At 41.7% G+C, this 20,159-nt stretch overlaps 1 protein-coding gene across 5 annotated transcripts in view; it reads left to right on the forward strand.

Moving 5' to 3' along the window:
• Window positions 1–18,474, forward strand: part of LOC132186271 (uncharacterized ATP-dependent helicase C29A10.10c) — a 38,248-nt gene extending 19,774 nt beyond the window's left edge. For 2 of the 5 annotated variants that reach the window (XM_059600161.1, XM_059600162.1), the window contains 3 exons: window positions 10,295–10,539; window positions 10,641–11,869; window positions 17,056–18,474. In XM_059600161.1, the coding sequence (XP_059456144.1) occupies window positions 10,295–10,539; window positions 10,641–11,869; window positions 17,056–17,156 (1,575 nt within the window). In that variant the 3' untranslated portion in view covers window positions 17,157–18,474. The remainder of the gene's footprint in view (window positions 1–10,294; window positions 10,540–10,640; window positions 11,870–17,055) is intronic. The other 3 variants (XR_009440738.1, XR_009440737.1, XR_009440739.1) reach the window with 3 other exon arrangements.
• The last annotated feature ends 1,685 nt before the right edge of the window (window positions 18,475–20,159 follow it).

Genomic DNA, 20,159 nt, shown 5'->3' on the forward strand with positions numbered 1-20,159 from the left:
TTATGGAACGCAGCTTCTCTTTTGAAGCTAAAACCTTCTGCCTTTCGGCAAAGGTTGGGTGTCCTAACCTTCGTCTGGAGGAAAGGAGAAAAGGATTCGTGGGGTATATTTTCGCGAGCATTCGGTGTTCGTCGTGGTTGGTGGAAACGGTGGAAGCGGCGATTCAGGTTCAGGTGAAGGAAGAAATTGCCAAATTTTACCGTGAGGGTGATAAGGCCACGATGGTCCACGGGGGAGGTAATAAGGCTGGTAGGTTCTTGGAGGTATCGGTGTTGGCTGAGGGTGGTCGTAAGGGAGTCATTTGGCTTCCGGAGGGACGCTTTGGGAGGGGCTGGCGGCGTTTTGCGGGAGAGCTTCGGCAACTGTTGGCGGCACAGATCAAGTTGGATGGTACGGCGGAGTTTGGGGTTCCATCTTCGGCGGGGTTTCTCATGGATGGTCCTTCTTTGGGGGTCGACTCCGGGAGGTCTTTCGTGGATGTCCTTCGATCTACTCTGGGCGTCGAGGCGAGAGCAGTTGAGTATCCGTGGTCTCTCGATTTGCTTCCGGGGTCGTCTTGTTGGGATTCAGAGTATGACGGTATGGGGTTGCGTTCTGCCGTGGATTGCTCTGCGTTGGAGAGCTTGCCTTCTCCTCTGGCGGATGCGGCTGGGTCAGTGAGTTTGAGGAAGAAGAAGAAGGGCAAGATCGGTATTAGTGGGTTGTTGAGGCTTCTAGGGCAAATCCAACGTAAGTTGGACCGGGTCCGTGCTGGGGTTGTCTCGAAGCCCAATCGCAGGAGTAAAAGGGTTCGTTTTTTGGGCCTATCAATTTCTGCTTTGGGTTGTGATTCCGGGTCGGTCTCTGAAGTGGGTTTGGGTCAAAATTTGGATCCGGTTCATTACTTGGATCCGGATTACTCGGATCCAGTCCATAACTCGTTTTCATTACCTTTGGAGTCTGTTTCTGCTGGGATTCCTCTAGTCTCTGAAGAGTTTTTGGAGCCGTTGGCTAGGTCTTCTTTGAGTTTGCAGGTTACCGGTTTGGATTCCGGCGATGGGTCTTCCCCGGCAGTGTTCTCTCGCTCTCCGGTGCGAGTTTTGGGCGAGATTGTTGGGTCTGCCGGTGACGGGTCCTCTCAGGGGGCTACTTTTTTCCATTCTGCGGAGGATTTACCGGCGAGCACGTTGCGCAGGGACTGGGAGGGTTCTCTTTCTTCGATGCCTGAAGCCTGCCGGGGTGCGACTGTGTCTTCAGAGATTTCTGATTCGGCTCGTCTTTCTATTCTTAAGGAGGCCTTCTTTGTTCCTTGGGAGGTGGACTCTCCGGCGAGCCCTCTTTGCAGGGATAGGGAGGTTCCTTTTTCGGGGGAGGAGGAGCTGGTTGTTCGTCCTTCTTCTCCGGCGAAAGGTTTGTTTCGTCGTAGGTTCTTTGGTCCGAGAGCTGTCTCTCCCTCTCCGGTGGTGTTGAAGGATTCTTCCTTGTCTTCTAAGGGAAAGGACCCTGTTCTGGTTCCCTCTGCGCCGGTGGAGGTTCAAGTAGGCTCTACTGTCTCACCTACCTTTGGGGTGGCTGAGCTGGGTCTTCATTCCCCTGCTACTACCTCCTTGTTCTCGTCGCAGGGATGCACTTCTCTCTCGACTACTTCCCTTCTCGATGGGGCGGCTGAGATGGGGAGGAGTCTTAGCCGTCCTTTTCCTCGCATGACAGAGAGTGGTACTCCCATTTACTCCTCTATATCCTCGTCCCAACTGTTTTATACCCGGAGGGTGAAGGAAAAAGTCGCAAAGCAGCTGCATAAGAACAAGGACCTGCTTGCTGAGGTTGAAGTTTCTGCCCCTAAGGTTGAAGTTCTGCTTCTAAGGTTAAGGGGTTGAGGGAGCTCAATAATCTGGATTGCTCCATCTCTCCGGTGAAGGGCCGGCGTCGGCGGGGTTTTTTGGGATCGAAAAATGCTTTTTCTTTTCCCCCTGAGGTGCACTAGGGTTCCACCTGAGATGCACTAGGGCTTTTCTTGGGGTTTGGTTGGGTCTCTTGTATTCCCCTTTGGTTGGGTGTTTGGTTTGAGTGGGTTTTTCTGGGTTTTTGGTTTGTTAGGGTGTTTGGTTGGGTTCCTTTGTATACATTATTGTGTACTTAGAGGCGCTTTGCGCTTTTTTTGATATATATTACATTACTTATCAAAAAAAAAATCATATTCAATTACTTAATTTATATATATAAATAAATTATTAGCACAGTAAAATAGAGTCCCCAACTATATATGGATTCCAAGATTATCACATTTTTTTTGATACGTAAAGTTTATATATCAAAAGCGCAGAGAGGTGCAACCCAAGTACACAGAAGGTATACAAGAGAAAACGCCTAATTAGGAGAAGAAAAAAGGACAAGAAAATCAAGATAGCTAATCACTAAAGGGGCAAGCCAAGCTGCTGTCCAAGTGAAAAGCGTGTAGAAGAAGAACGCCTTGAGGTCCTCCGAGATCTCTCAGAATCCTCAAAGCATCTCGCATTCCTTTCTAACCATAAACACCATGCTAGGCAAAGGGGAACCATTTTCCACACAACGGCACTTCGAGAACGCCCTCCCGACCACCAACAAGCGAGCAAATCCACCACCTTTTGAGGCATGACCCATGACAATCCAAACCGGCTAAAGATAGCATCCCATAGAGAGCGAGCGATCTCACAATGGAGAAGAAGAAGATCGATCGTTTCCCCATCTGATTTGCACAAGCAACACCTATTGATCACAATGAGATTCTTTTTCCTAAGATTATCTATTGTGAGGATCTTCCCTAACATTGCCGTCCAAGTAAAGAAGGCCACTCTTGTGGGTGCCTTGGTGCGCCAAATACTCTTCCAAGGGAAATGACTAGTCTCAGTACTAGTGAAAACATTATAGTAAAATTGAACATCGAACTTCCCTTTACTTGACGGAATCCACCTCATTTTATCCTCTCCTTCCCTATTCATTTTATGAGAGTACAACAAAGTATAGAACGAGGCTAGCACTTCCAACTCCCAATCATGAATCAACTGAGAAAAGCTAACATTCCATTGAAGAGTTCCCCCCGTGGGATCGAAATTGTCAGCACTAGACGCATCTGTGGCATTAGCTATGATGTAAAGGCCTGGAAAAACATCCTTAAGACACGCTTCTCCACACCAAACATCATCCCAAAATCTGATTTTGGAACCATCTCCTAGATCAAATCTTGTATGGCTAGACAACATCCGCCACCCCCTACTTATGTATCTCCAAAGACCCACCCCATGAGCCCTAGAGATGTTGATAGAATGCCAACCACCCGATTTAGAACCATATTTGGCATCCACGTCCATTCGCTACCAAGCCTTTCTCTCGTGCGCATAACGCCACAGCCACTTCCCTAACAAAACTTGGTTGAGTAGTCTCAATTTCCTGATCCCTAAACCTCCTTTGGAAATCGGAGAGCAAATCTTATCCCAACTAACCAAATGGTATTTGAATTCATCATTTAAACCTCCCCATAGAAAATTCCATTGGAGCTTCTCTATGCGCTTAACCACTGAAACAGGAACAAGAAAAAGGGACAGGAAATAAGTAGGAAGGTTAGAGAGGGTGCTCTTTATTAGAGTAACCCTACCTCCCTTAGAAAGATACATTCTTTTCCAACTTGCCAATCTCCGATCTATCTTTTCCAAAATGTCATCCCAGATAGATTTTGCCTTAAAGCGAGCACCCAAGGGGAGCCCAGGTATTTCAAAGGCAACGAATCCGTCTCACAACCCAAAACACCAGCCAATTCTTCCCTATTATCCACATCAGCTACCGGGACCAAAGCTGATTTAGCCATATTCACCTTTAGACCCGAAGCAGCTTCGAAACAAACAAGTAGGGCTTTAAGAGAACGAATTTGATCCAGATTCGCCCCACAAAATACCACCGTGTCATCTGCAAACAATAGATGGGAAATGTTAACCGTCTCAGATAAACTGTTTCCCACTGAGAAGCTTGAAATGAAGCCACTCTCGGTGGCAACAACAATCATCCTACTAAATGCCTCCATAACAATGACAAACAGAAACGGAGACAATGGATCTCCCTGCCTCACCCCCAGGAGCTACTAAAGAAGCCAGCAGGAGTGCCATTGATTAATACGGAAAAACGAGCGGTCGAAATACATTGCTCTATCCAAGAACACCACTTCTCACCGAATCCACATCTCCTCAATAAATACAAGAGAAACTTCCAGTCACTGTGATCATTGGCCTTCTCTACATCCAATTTACAAAGCAATTCCGGTTCCCAAGAACTGATATGACTATCCAGGCATTCACTTGCTATAAGAACCGAGTCCGTGATTTGTCTTCCTTTAATGAACGTGTTCTGAGGCTTTGAAATCACCTTATCCAACACCCTCCTCATCCTATTAGAAAGAACTTTAGCAATAATCTTATAAATCCCACTAACAATGCTAATAGGATGAAACTCCTTAAGCTCGGATGCTCCAGGAACCTTTGGAATAAGAGAAATAAAAGTAGCATTAAGGCTTTTTTCAAACTTACCACGAGCATGAAAATCTGAAAAAACTGCCATAATGTCTTCCTTGATCACTTCTCAACAATCTTGGAAGAAAGCCATTGAGAAACCGTTCGGCCCCGGAGTCTTGTCTCTATCCATACCTTTCACCACCTCCAACACTTCCCTTTCCTCAAAAGAACATTCTAGCCGATCAGCCTCTCTCGTTCCCAAACAATCAAAGGCAAGGTTGTCCAACCTAGGCCTCCAATTGCATTGTTCAGAGAATAGAGACTTATAGAAGTGTACCGTATGATCCCTAATGATGTCTTGATTAGAAGAAAGAACACCATTGATGGACAGGGACTCAATAAAGTTGCATCTTCTATTAGAATTGGCAATCCGATGAAAGAACTTAGTGCACTTATCACTCTCCTTGAGCCAACGGATCCTAGATTTTTGTCTCCAACTAATTTCTTCTTGTAAAAGAGCAATCTCCAATTCCCTAACAATCGCCCTTTTTCTATTATTCTCTTCTCCCAATTCTCTCTCTTCCTCCAATCTATCCATAGCCTTCAACTCTTCCGCTTTCTCTTTGCAAATAACATTCACATTTCCAAATTCATTCACGTTCCATCTTATGATATCCATCTTTAAACTCTTAAGCTTCCATGCCAAAATGAAACTCGGAGTGCCAACGAAATTGTAAGAAGACCACCAAGTTCGCACCTTATCCACAAAACCATCAGTTTTCAACCACATATTCTCAAATTTGAAAGGCCTCTTACCCCCAATCATACCGTCACAATCAAGTAAGATGGGAAAATGATCCGAGCACAATCTAAGCAACCTCTTTTGAAGCAGGCTAGGATATTTGGCTTCCCATTCTGAAGAAATTAAAAAAACGATCAATCCTAGACCGAGAATAAGAATTGGACCAAGTGAATGTCCCTCTTGTGAGTGGAAGGTCCATAAGCCCCTGTTCGGAGATGAAGTCCGAGAACTCTGACATTGTGGTAGTAAACCGCGCTCCCCCCGACCTTTCACTAGGGAAGTGAGTGACATTAAAATCACCACCAATAACCCATGGCACCTCCCACCAACTAGAAAGGCCAGCCAACTCTTCTCAAAGAAAACGTCTAAAGTAGTCTAGATTCGGGCCATAAACCCCCGCAAAAGCCCAAATAAAATCATCCTCCACATTCTTAAATAAACAAGCTACAACAAACTCTCCCACATAGACCTCGATCTTTGTAACCACCCTCTTATCCCACATCAACAAAATGCCACCAGAAGCTCCATCAGAAGCAACAAAGCACCAATCAACGTAAGCCCAACCCCACAAATTATTCACAAAACTGCTGGTAATCGATTCCATCTTTGTCTCCTGGAAGCACACAATGTCCACCTTCCATTGTCTAAGCATATTCCTCACCCTCATGCACTTATTGCCCTCATTCAAACCCCTCACGTTCCAAGAAACAATCCTAGGCTTCATGACAGATCTCTATGAGTTCTTCCCTTAGCCCTCCCCCTAACATGCAAGGTTATTGAGTTCTCTCATACCTTTCTTCCCCGTATTTGAGGCCACACCCGTTCCCTTTCCTTCATTACGCGCGATAATAGTCGTGAACAGCTCTGAAAGCTTCCTTTCATACCCATCACACGAGATCCCCACATAGTGACTAAACTCCCTACAAGCTTTAGAAATCTATCAGCAGAATTGGACCCCTTCTTCATCAAAAACCCCTTAGCTGGACAGCACGCCAGCGGACTGTGTTCTTCCACCTCATATACTTCCAATTCTAGACTTGCCAACCTGGACTCCCTGAGAATAATAGGATTTTCCACCAACTGAGAAACAATACACTTCCATGCTGGCTTTAGAGGATCCACTATCCGTGTCCTTTCGGATTTCCAAAGTGACATCCTGACAATCTCCCATCGTATCTTCCATCCCTTTTGTCAACCCATCTTCCACCTCTGCCTCGGTAGGAAAAAAATCCACAATCCTAGTTTCTATCTCGCAAACTTTCAAGGATGATGGGTTAGCTGCATTACTTGATCTAGATATCTCTACCCCCCCCATGACTGTCCCCCTCGCTGCCGGAATCCCCAGGAACAGCCCCTGCTGGCACAACCCGATACTCAGAGACTGCCGGAGCGCCTGCTGGTAGTTTTCCCAGAAGATTTAAGCCCCTATCGCCTCCCCCCACCTCGCCCGCTTCCTCCAAATGCTTCATCGGCGTCCTCTGTCTTCGACCCAGGTGTAAAACACCATTCATCATGCCGGTCAGTGCCATACCCACACTGATTGGGGCTTTTCCCAAAATACCCAACTCAGATATTGCCGATGAGCCTACCTGAGGTTGACCCAGCGTAAAGCAATGCCCGACGACAGACGAGGAAGCACCTGGATCTCCTAATTTGGTCGTCATCCTAGTCCTTTGAAATTGTTTCACTCTTCTCGGCCTTATTCTCCTATATTTCTTACCAAACCTTTTGGGCCCAGCGTCTACTGCATGAGTCACGCCCATCTTCTGGTTGAGCTGGATGCCATCACCTTCCAAAGCTTCAAGATTGGTTTACGCAGGCCCAAGCTCCGAAGGCCCATTGATGTATGAAGCCCGTTTGCCCACTGCTAGCCGCTCCAAGCTACACCCAATCTCCAGCTGTAATTTTTCCAACGAATTTCTTAGATTGCCGTATTCGATGTCTCCAAATACCACGTACCCATTGTCAGAACATTCCTTCCTATCAGGTCCAGTACAACCCTTCGTAACCGCCATAGCATGAGACAAAGCATTGCTACCTAACAAAACAGCTGTCGCCGGAGCTGGATTTGCCGGAGAAATGGACTGCACCGGTGACAGAATCGCTGGAAATTCATTGGCGTACCTCTGTCTCTCTTCATCTTTCAGCAAAGTTCCCATATCCTTTTCCTTGCCCTTTGATGTCGCCGGACAACCCACCAGAGACTTGAGGATGGTCACTGGACCTGAACTAGCTGGAACAGAGACATGACTACACTTCTTCGTCTGTGACTCGCCTGGACCTACGTTTCCCTCTGACAACCATTTGGGCACCCTAGCGATAGGTTCAGACGATGGCCCAAATAATTCCTCATTCAGACGCAGTGTGGATTGCAGCACCTCAGTAAAACTTCTCTTCTTCTTCCCTGCATCGTTTCTTTGGGCCAAATGTGGTTGGAGAAACCTTATGGCTATTTGTAGTTCAAACTCAAGTTTATTCCATCCTATCTGATTTTTTCCTTTCGGCACCATGACTGCCTTAGGCTTCTCCCTCCCCTCACATTCTTCAATCACCAAAAATATGCCGCACCTATTAGAACATTTCTGGGCTAGCACTCGAGGGTACCCTGGTTTAGATTGATCTCTAAACACCCTTGAATCCTTCACTGACATCAACTCCTCAAAAATGTTCAGAAGCCATATTGCTTCACTACTTCCCAACCTTATGAACCTCACTAGCCCCCTGCTTCTCTCCTTGAATATCAAACTAGTATCACCATCCATCACCGTCATCTGAAAATCTTTGGATTCCACCGACCAGTTCTTAATAAACCCATCTCGCCACCACTGGCAGCTCGCCTGAGACAAAAAGCTATTCCTCCCACACCTCGTCCGGGAAGGAAAAGAAGAGAGAGAAGAGAGCTTTTTTTTTTTTTTTTTTAAAAAATTTTTGTCTTCTAGCAAGCACCATGAAATTTATCACATTTGATATAGAATTTATTATATCACGATCCAAAAAAAATGCTGCCATATCTATACCCTAGAAAGATCAGTTCTAACTATATTATACCCCACAAAGATTAGTTATAGTTAACTCCCTGAAATTATTTATATAACGCATTATCATCTAGTAGACACCAAATGTGAAACTTATCATATAGTCATGCAATGCCTTCACAATCTTCACAATTAGGGGTATCACAATTTCCCCCACACATATATACCCGTGTAATGCCTATATAATCCATGTAATTTGGAGAATCTCAACTTCTTCACTCAAATTCCTAATGTTCTTGTCAGGTTCGCATTGGACCAAACTGTCTTTAGCAGCACATGACTTGATTAAGTTGGCTTTGATACCAATTGTCATGATTTGTTTTTATAAGTATACCAATGTCATGACTGAGGAAATGTTAGCCATATGCGTTACATGAAAGGGGCTAGTCACAGTTAGATTTTTTCGAAATCGCTTATATAGCCCAGTACCATATAGGATATGAAAAACGGGTGTTTAGACCCCAATGCAATATACCAACAATTATAAATATACCTAAAATTATGCAAGCAGTAAAAGCAATATATCAAACCACAAAAATATGAACCAATCAAGCATACACCAACACAATTTTGTTAATGGAGTGAAAACCCTTTGAATCACACATTAAAGGTAAAACCATTATGGAGCATCCAAACTCAAGAAACCAATCACTAAGAAGAATTCATAGTACAAGCAAAACACACGTACAACTCTTGTAATGGTTTAGACATTTGTATGCAGACAAGTACCCTCACTTGCCTCCTGCCACTGTAACTCTAGATCCCCCTTTGGGCAATTCTTTTACTTGGTCTCCTTTACGGACCTACCAGTAAGCTTTAAGTTGTTGATGTAGACTACGTGGTTTGATCAACTCCAAGAGAATGAACAATTCAACTCGCAACATAAGGTTTCTCTTGGCACACAATAAACGGCTAAGCACTCAATTTATAATGTCTTAAAGACCTCAACTTTAGCTCAACTCAGCTCATGGAAAATTGTGCCTCTCGAAGTCCTTTTATAGACTTGAAATATTAGACTTAAAACTTAAAGAAGTTAGTTTAGATTTAAAGTGGCAGCATCTGGACAGGTAAGTGAGCTGTCTGGACACTTTTAGGGTTACATTCCTTTAACATGTGAGCCATCAGGAAATCGGCAGACAAGAGTTTATGTATCTTTAAACCGTCCGGACATGTGTGAACACTCCAACTGACAAAATATTCTGTTTCCCCAAAACATTTAGGCAGGTGAGAATGGACTTGCAAATGAAACATACTGTCTGAGCAATCGGACACCTGTGAATGAACCATTAGATGATACACTGCCTTCACATTCTGTCCAGACACCTACAGGCGGACTTGTGAATGGAGCTCTATGTACTTGAATTTCTTGAAGGAATTTTAACTCAAACCCAAGTACAAATCTACCCAACCACATATTACATTTTGGCACTTGTTTTGAGCACCGAGTTGGCTAATCAAAAACCTGACAAATTCTCTATTTGGCCATTTGGTGACAAAACAATAAAATTGGACAAGATTACCGGATTTACCCCAAGACTCATCTAAACCTAACAAACCATGGAAATAGGTTCGATATGAATTATTGGAAAGAGTATTTCCTGAAATCATGAACAAACTTATAAAACGCATGGGGAAGTGACAAATAAATAAAGTAGCTCAACAACTATAAAATTGAAATCAAACTCATGAGCAAGTACTGAAGAAGTAACTGAATTTTCATTTCATATATCTTTACAGCATGACATTGATGGTAGAATACTAAGTTCACTAAAATTAATTCAGTACATCCACAAACCAATATAAGTTAACATTAGTCAAGAAATATCCAAAAAATATATCCCCGAAATATCTCCCCCTTTTTTTCACCAGGGGAAAAAGGGAAAGATCAACCAAATATCTTGTATTATTTATAATTGATCGAGGTAAGTCCTTGTCTTTTTACATTTTTTCCTTCTTGCGAGTTATGAAAACATTTAGTGACAAGTTTTTATCTTTTGCAGTATAGAATGCACCCTGAAATATGTCGGTTTCCTTCTTTGCATTTTTATGATGGAAAGCTGCTAAATGGTGATAAAATGTCGAGCAAGTCAGCTCCTTTTCATGAAATTGAGGGTCTTGGGCCATATGTATTTTATGACATTGTTGATGGCCGGGAGCATCGTAGTAAGAATTCAGGTGCATTGTCCCTTTACAATGAAAATGAGGCTGATGCTGCAGTTGAAGTTATTAGGTTTTGCAAGAAAAGGTAGGCGACTCTTTTGGATACGTTGTTTATCAAGAAGACATACACAAACTTCTACTTGTTGATTTATTGCTTTTAATGTTGTATTTGGATACATTGTTTAGGTTCCCATCTGAATTTATTGGTGGAAGAATTGGGATCATAACTCCATATAAATGTCAACTCTCACTTTTACGTTCTCGTTTTTCAAGTGCATTTGGATCTTCTGTCGTAGATGATGTGGAATTTAATACAGTTGATGGTTTCCAAGGTCGGGAGGTTGATATACTTATACTTTCCACTGTTAGAGCGGGGGAGCCTAGCTCTGCTTCACTTGGGATCAACTCGAGCAGTATTGGGTTTGTTGCTGATGTGAGAAGGATGAATGTTGCATTGACAAGAGCCAAGCTTTCTCTCTGGATCTTGGGTAATGCCAGGACTTTGCAGAAAAACCATAAATGGGCTGCCCTTTTGAAGGATGCTAAAGAGAGAAACTTGGTTATTTCTGTTAAAATGCCGTACCAGTCCATGTTTAAAACAGCCGATTATAAAGATGCTGTTCCAGGAAATTCTTATAATCATTCAAGACAGCAGAAGCATGTTGAAAAGGGTAAAGATGCTAGCCAGCATGCAAAACAAAATGAGAGCACTGTAAAGCGAACCTTTGGAAGGAAAACAAAATATGCAGGCTATGCAGATCAGAGTAAAAGAACAGGTGTAGAAGATGAAAAAGATCTGCCAGCAAGTAGAGAAAATATGCTAAATAACAGATGTGCCAAAGATGAAGATGATTTTCTAATAAAGAAAGATTCATCTTTAGTTGCAGATGGTAACAACAGAATCTCTGAGGATGTTGAGTCTGCAATCTCAGGGAAACGTGTTACAGGTGGTGAAAGAAAAGGCAAAGAGAGTAGTGAAAAGAAAGTGAGATTAGGGAATACTCATATGAGCAAGCGGAAAGTTAATTTTGAAAATTCTATGAGTAATCCAGACCACTCTAGACGAGAATTGGGTGATAGTCATAACCTTTTGAAATCACAAGCGTCCAAAAGACCAAAAAAATCTTTTGAAGTAGATAGAGGCCTGGGGAATCAGGAAGTTGCCGCTCCTTTAACTGAAGGCAGCCTGAAGGAGAGAGATGTAAATCATAGAGGTAAAGCCCCGAGTCAGGTAGGCCCTGGAGATTTGATTGCAAAAAGGAAACAACAACGTGAAGCTGTTGATGCTATTCTTTACTCTTCTCTGATATCATCTAAGAAGCCTGAAGCATCGATGAAACCTGTGCCTGCTAATAGGCCTCTTTCCTCATCATCAACTGTTGGTGGTGGCATAAAACCAGCCAAAACAAGAAAAGGTATACATTTTTGCTTGGCTACTATTTTAGGTATGACACATTCTAATCTTGCTCGACTGCTATTTTAGGTATGATACTTTTTTGCTCTAAACCAGAAATAAAACCACTGAACCGGTCTGAATATGCTCTGAACCGGAAAGAAAACAAATGAACTGGTCGAAGAAGACACTGAACCAGATGAGAAAGGTGCTGAACCGCCTGAAAAACAACATAAACCAGCCTGAACTGGCCAGTAATCAAGAAAAACCGGCTGAACCAGATTAGAAACAATGCAAACCTCCTGACCTGGCTGAAAACCACTGAGGAACACTGAGAACAATCTTGAACCAGTCACGAAACACAGAAAAATAGCCAGAACTGGTTGAAGAACTTGAAATTAAACTAAACCGAAGTAACCCTTATCCTCAATAAGGATATCCTTATTTCCAATAAGGAATAGCAAGCTCCAGAACCCAAACAAGGGCCCTCGTCTCCAACAACTCGCTGGAAACTTGCTAGGAATAAGACCTCGCTGGAAACGAACATAATATGCCAATGACTCCAACTACAACCTTCGTACACTTCATACATTGTCAAGGAGTACAAAAAACGCCCGGTAAACACCACAACAGCTGCTAGAAACCATGAAAATCATTGATAATTGCCATAATTCGCCGGAGTAGCCACCAAGCACAAATGGAATGTCGCCGACCTCCAAACTACTGAGAGACACCACAAAAGTGCTGAGATTCGACTGAGAATTGCCATAGAAACTGTTGAGAAACCAAAACAAACAGCCGGAGTACAGGTTGGGGGTTGGGCTGAGTTGAAGACGATAGATTTTTTTTCTTTTCTTTCGCCAGAGACTTTCCGGTCACCATGAACAACTTGTTTTAGAGCTTTAACCTAATCGGGCTAAGGGTGAAAATGCGGTTACGGTAGCAGTTATTGGTTAAAACCACTAACTACAACCACCTAAGTGGTTAGTAAAATCAGATAACCACCTCTGCTAACCATCTAGGCAGATAGTGATTATTTCATAACCGTCAACCGGTGGTTCTTAAATAAGAGAAACCGCTATTAACCGCTTTTTAAAAGGAAAAAGGAGAAACAAAAAAACCAAAACATCGTTTTTATAATAATATGGTAATACCCTACTACATACGACATCGTATCTAGAGTTTTATACATATTTTTTTATATATTTAAATACTAACACGACATCGTTTCATGTATATATATATATATAGGCGGTTAGCTTTTTTTTTTAACCACCTTCAAAAACAATTAGGCGGTTAACGATTAGCAGTTAGCGGGCGGTTAATAACTGCTTGCTATTTCAGCCCTAACATGGGTAGTGCTACCACGTGGTCACGTCTAATGAACAGTTGCCACATCACTAAACCCTTTGATTTTTTGTAGTGCACTAGGATTATAAACAACATCACCAAGATATCAAACATCAACCAGAAGGAAGAAAAACCAAGACTACAAACAAGGTGTTTAGACCAGGATCCTAAAAACACCTTGTTACCATGTAGCTTGCATGAATGGTTTAGAGAACAAGATGGACGCGCATTACTGTTATGTAGCCTATCTCACACATCTTAGTATATAGTTTTTGAGAAATATAACAATGACCAAAATACCTATAAACCCTAGTAACTCTCACAAACCCTAATGACTCTTATAACAATAAGTAAATTCATTAAAATCACAGAAAGGGCAACACCTTAGTATACAAGAAACCTTGGTATGGAAAAAGAACAAAATTCCAAAAAATCTTAGAAATTAGAAGCATGCAAGCTATTAAACGCTACTAGCAATGTATAAAGGGCTTGGACAACATTTTCAACTTTAATATCACAGTCTCACGATCTTCAAAGCTCAATGCGTTCCCTTCTGTCCAAATACACCACATTAAACATAGAACCTTCGCATGTCCAAAGCATTATGGTGTCCCAATTGTCCTCTCAACTCACCAACAACTCTCTCACCCTTTGAGGCATAACCCATGCAACCCCAAATAATTGGAAAAGCGAACTCCATAATGCTCTTGCAACCTCACAATGAAGGAGGTGATCATTAGACTCCCAACTTTTCTTAGACATACAACACCGATCCATCACAATAACATTCATCTTTCGTAAATTATCTAAAGTTAAGATTTTCCCTAAAGCTGCTGTCCGTACAATTTAAGACTAATCAAATTTAATTGATTTTGATTTTTAGACCTCAGTTTTCGATTTATCAAATTTAAGACTTGAGTTTATGATCATTTTAAATACGAGGTATTCATTCATTTTTTGTCAAATAAATAATAAAAATGATAGGAAAATATAATTGTCCCCCCCTTTTTTATTTTTTTGTTTTTTGTTTTTTTGTTAATATATGATGTATATTCAAACAAGGCGTAGAGGGGTGCAACCTATGTATACAAGAAGTAACCAAGAGAACCCCTAATCCATAGAGAAAGAAAGAACATAAATCTAGAAACTAAAAAAAAAGTAGAGTTTGTAGCACCAACTTCTTCAAATCAAGCAAGCCATTCTCATGGTTATCAAAAATTTGAGCATTCCACTCTCGCCAAAGACACCAGATCACACACAATGGAACCATCCTCCATATGTGTAATGAAAGACGGTTACCTAACTATCTCAAATACTCACTTACCCTGCGAGGCATAACCCAATCAACACCAAAAAGCTGAAGAAGCACATTCCATATCTCTGTTGCAACCTCACAATGCAGGAATAAATGGTCGATTGACTCTCCACAATGCTTACACACACAACCCAACTCCATCACCATAATATTCTTCTTACGTAAATTGTCCAAGGTTAAGAATTTCCTTAAGAGTCGCTGTCCACACAAAGAAAGCCACTCTCGGGGGAGCCTGAACTTTCCAAAGACTTCTAAGGACAAGTGGACTGTACCGGAGTAGACAATACCTAGTAGTAAGACTTTACAGCTTAAGTCTTCCTTATCGATGGAACCTACCAAATTGTATCCTCACCTCCATACCTGACGTTTTGGGAATACATTACTCAAAGAATCAAGAGAGCACGTCCACTTTTCAATCAGGTGATTGGAAAGTGGACATTACTCAAAGAAACAAAACATTCCATTGAATAATACCATTTTGAAACTGCATATTCTTCTCCACCCACACATCCTTACCACAAGCAATAGTGAACAACTCTGGAAAAAGGATCTTCAATGGTAGCTCTCCACGCCACATATCATGCCAAAACAACACTTCAGAGCCATCTCCTACCCATAATGCAGATGATGCACAAATCATACCCCCATCTAATACATTTCCACACTCCCACTCCATAGGGCCCCCTACTTCCTTGGAACACCAACCACCCCTTTAGACTATACTATCATATTCATCGTCCACTAACTTCCTCCACAAAAGCATCCTGTTTTGTAGTAAACCTCCACAACCACTTACCCAACAAGCACAATTAAACGAAAGCATATTTCTCATCCCTAACCCCCTAAGGTCGTCGGAGTGAATACCTTCGACCAATTCACTAGATGAAACTTAAACTCATCACCAATGTCCCTCTTATAAAAAAGGAGAAAAAAAGAGAATTGAAATAGGGGGATGGGTCATGACCTAGCCATTGTGGGTAGGTAAGCTAGCCAGTCATGTTGGGTACGACCCAGCTGCAACTAGGGCTGGCAATTTTGACATGACTCGCGAACCCGACACGAACACGACACGAAGTTAACAGGTTTTGGGTTTGATCTAAATAGGTTCGGGTTATAATCGGGTCACCTTTTTATGACCCGATTATTTTTCGTGTCTGATGGGTCAACTTGCGAGTTGAGCCGCCAGACCCATTAAAAAAAAAAAAAAAAAAAAAAACCTAAACTAAAGAGTAAGCCTAACCTAATGATGATGGAGTTTTGTTTTTGTTTTCTTTATTATTTTGTTTTTGCTAGCTTTTTTTTTTTTTTTTTTTTTAAATTTTTTTTTTATTATTATCATTTTCTTAATATGATTTTACCTTACTTGGTAAGTGATTTGTTGTTTTATAGGTTTAATTTCAAGAGATTAAGTTGTTATTTGAATAGACAATTAAGCCTATTAGAGGCAATTCCAAATGATTTACCATGTAAACTTTATACTTTGAAATTTGCTATTTGCTATGATGGACTATGGAGTTGAAAATTGCTAATCATTGTGAATGTTTTTATTGAATGGCAATTTGTTAACAGTTAAACCTATTATGTTTTTATCATATTGTAATTTGTGAATTCTATTGAATCTCATGGCATTGGTATTATTATTACATTATTTTTCCTATTTTTCATTCAAACGTGTCGTGTCGGGTCGTGTCAACCTGATACGACCCGGTTATTTTAAACTGATTAAACTGGTAGTGTCGGGTTACCCAGTTATTTTTCATGTCGTGTTTGGGTTTAGATTAATCGGATGGTGGGTCATTACGGGTTGTAATCGTGTCGACCCGCCAACCCATTTTGCCACCCCTAGCCGCAACCATGATTGGGTCATTCCCAACCACCGTAGCTAGGTAATCCAACCATGGCCATGGTTGTGTAGTTGTGGCCAAGTACGGTTGAGTTGTGGTGCCTGTGAGATCCAACCATGGTTGCAATTAGGTATGACCCAGACATGGCTGCAGTTGGGTAGCCCAGCCACCGTGGTTGGGTTGTACTTTGGGCATGTCAGCCCCTTTTTTTCTTTTTAATTTTTTTGTTTTATCCGAAGGGCATTTTTTTCTTAAATTTTTATATCATTTTCGCTATTTGTATGAAAAACTAGATGAATGTATTGGATTTATAGCGATTGTAAATTTGGGTCTTCAATTTGCAAAAGTAGAAATTGAGGTTTAAAAGTTAAAATAGGATAAAACGCATGGGAGTTTCATAAAATGTTCCCCTTGTTTTATCACTTAATGTTCAAGTCACCAACCAATTTTGGCTGGACCTCTTATTCTTGCCCCCCATATCCCTTTCTGGTTTGTTTTAGTTTGGTTTTCAAATTATGGGGTCAGGGGTGTAATGTATCAACCCCAACCCCCCTGCGCCAAAAAAAGAAAAAGAGGGAAAAAGAAGAAAAAATGCCCATTGGTTTAATTTTTGAGTCTTTAATTGCTTGATCTCAGTGGTTTTAATCTTTCTTCTGTGAATGCTTTACCTGTCTGACTGTCTAGTTTCTCTTCTACCAGTTGCACCAGCATCTTCAATTAGTGCATCACAAGATCAGACCCATCAGCGTCGCAGGAAGAGAGATAAATCTTTACGCTCCCAGGACATGAGTGAAGCTTGAAGTACCATATATTGATCTGGTTCTGTAAAGGAAGCCTTGTGATCAATTGTCTAGCTAAGCAGGAACTGGAAAGGAGAATTAAGGCCCTGTTGGTGTGCCAATAGTAAGGTAATTAGTGGAATTCCTTCTCAGTATCCAAATATCCAATGTATCTGGGATGAATTTCTTATAAAGCTGCTGGTCCTTTTATTGAAAATGATTCCTCAATTGCTGGTACTGCATCAGTTGTATCAAGTAGCAGGTCACTGTATAAGATGCAAATGGTTTGAAATTTTACACACACACACACATAGGTATTCTACTGGTTATTCAGTTAAAATAGTCATTTGTGATGAAAAATTGCTCATGGTCTAGAAATAGGACTGATTTTGCTGGAAAGGAGGTAGTTCAAAACCTTTGTACTTGTCCCATTTTAACAGTTTCTTTTCCGAACCAAATAAATTGTGGTGCAATACAGGGATACAGCATCATGCTTTTGCTAGTGATGGCTGGCTTCAGTTTTTACCATTCTATATTTTGCATGTGAAGATTGTGAAGCATTATAAAGAATCTTGGGCTCTCAAATGGTGATCGGATGCTGAGTTGCCTAGCATTTTCCAGGCAATTGGCTTTAGAACCTGCTGCCACTTGCAGGAACTGTTTTCGACCCTTGCAGGAACTCCCAGACATTGTCCTGCAATTATTGATGCCTGCTCTGCATTACGTGTTATCGTCATTCACATTTGTGCCTCTGGTGTGTGTCTTCTTTTTTACTGCCGGTGTTATCATTCCCATTCCCGTTGTTTGCTACTGAATTGTGTGAAACCAGTAACTCGAAGGGATATGCGCGAGAAGCATCGAGTTCATTCAGAAGGATATGGGCCAGCCTATTACGTGAACAAGCATACTGTTGAGAGAATTTCTTTTTGACCTTTGAGAGTGCAAGGATGATCATTCAGGGTACTTGTGATAAAGAATATGATACTGTTATCTATCCATGACCTAGATATCCGTAGGTCAGTTGCCAGGCTCTCTCACACTCTCTCTCATGTGATCTTTTTTGTTTGTTTGTTTTTGTTTTGTTTTGTTTTGTTTTTTTTTTATATTCGTAGTTACTGTTTTGGGAAGCTTATGATGGATAATATTGTAAAGAGAAATGATAGTCAGCATTCTCACGTAGCATTGTATTTTTGTTTTTGTTTTTTTTTTTTAAATTACAAGTGGATGTAAATGTGTTATATAGACAAGAATGCTAAGAGAATGCTACTTGAGAATGCTTACTATCTTTTCTTTATTGTAAATTTGAGGTTTTGCTGTTGCAAGAAGGGGATTTGGTTTAGGGGTGAAAGCTTCTGGGTTACCTAGTAGGAGTTTGATTAACGGTGATGATTGTTGTACAATATGTGTTTGCGACGTGCAATTAATCTGAGTAAAGTTTTCCTACACTATCAAAAAAAAAAAAAAAAAAGAAAGAAGGGGATTTGGTTCAACGACAACAGAATAATCCTACCCATGGTCCAAATAAGGAAGGAATAAAATGGCGTAAACATATTCAGGGAAAAGAGCAGTGGGACCTCTGCTTTGCTAGAGTTGCTTCCCGGACAGGAGGGCCCTACCAAGCCCTCTAACACTTGCGCAATAATAGAGGGCAAGGGAAATTGGTTGGGATCCCCAATTACAGGAGATCTCGATCCATCCTATCTTGCCATTGTAGAAAGACTAACACGCTTCACTCTCACAATCACCTTTGAAAGATTATGTACGCTTCACTCTCACAATCACCTTTGAAAGATTATCTTTTATGAAGACATTGACATCGCTTACTTAAGTTAATCATCTCAAATAATGGGCTGCAAGTCTACAAGTAGTTGTCATTTTACCCAGCAAATTGACTTGATTAATTGGATGTTACAAATAGAATGGAAACTAGAGGCTAAAAGAAACAAAGAAAGAAACAGAGAAAGATGTCACTTCGGGGGAATCAGACCACTAAATTATGTTTTTAATAGTTGTAAATTCCTTGATAATTTGGTGATACGACATCTACATTTTTTTCTTCTAATTAAATAAGGAAAGGGTTATATGAGAGGATACTTACCACTCTTGATTCGAAAGGAAGAAGAAATGGATGATTCTAAAAATGAAAATGGGGTGTGTTCCCCAATAACAAATCCAAAACAAATTAAAACAGTACAATAATAATTACACAAGGTAAGAAATGAGTCAAACAAATGACATGGTCATCTTAAAGGGTTGCACAAGGCAGTTACAGAAGCAAAAGGGGTATAGACTAAGACTGAACCCCCGCTAGAAACTAGCAACAACCACCGGAAAGTGATTGAAGCTGAAGGGGCACTGTTGTAGTCCGTTGAAGGGACTGTAGCAAAGAGAGGAACCAACATAAATCCGGTTAAAAAAGTCTCCGCAAAAAGATCAACATGCATAAGAGCAGGGAGACAGCACCAACAAAAAACACAAGCAACAGAAAACACAAGCTGCAAAGTACAAACAAAATAAAAATACACGGAAAATAAGGAAAACAGCAAAAAAGCCCACTGAGCAGCGGCTTCATCAGTGGATAGGTCGGATGGAGGCAGTTGGAGGAGTGTCTGGCAGCAACTTGGATGGAGGCAGGCGGAGCATGGGGCACATGCATCGGCGCGTGAGGATCACGAGCCAGCGCGTGAGAGACACAAGTTGCCTTTTGCGGACCACACGACGGCGCGTGGTGGTTGGAACATGGTGGGGATGACGACGATGGAAGGCTGGGAGGCTGGGGAAGACCCTGGAGTGGCGCGTTGGAGCTGGGGAGGAACGGAGGCCGACAGATCGGGCATGGAAAAATTCGGTGCTGAGGACCACTGTAGAATCGAGAATGGTGCGGCTGCAGGGGTGGAGAATGGCCAGAGGGAGACACCAAGGTGGAATGGCATGGACCAAGGAAGAGGGGATGGCGGCGCCACTGCTTAGGGGAAAAAAAAGAAAGAAAAAGAGAAGAACTAGCGACGGAGAGGGGAGGGAAAA

The sequence above is a fragment of the Corylus avellana genome, chromosome ca7 (assembly GCF_901000735.1).
Source record: "Corylus avellana chromosome ca7, CavTom2PMs-1.0".
Classification (NCBI taxonomy): Eukaryota; Viridiplantae; Streptophyta; class Magnoliopsida; order Fagales; family Betulaceae; genus Corylus; species Corylus avellana.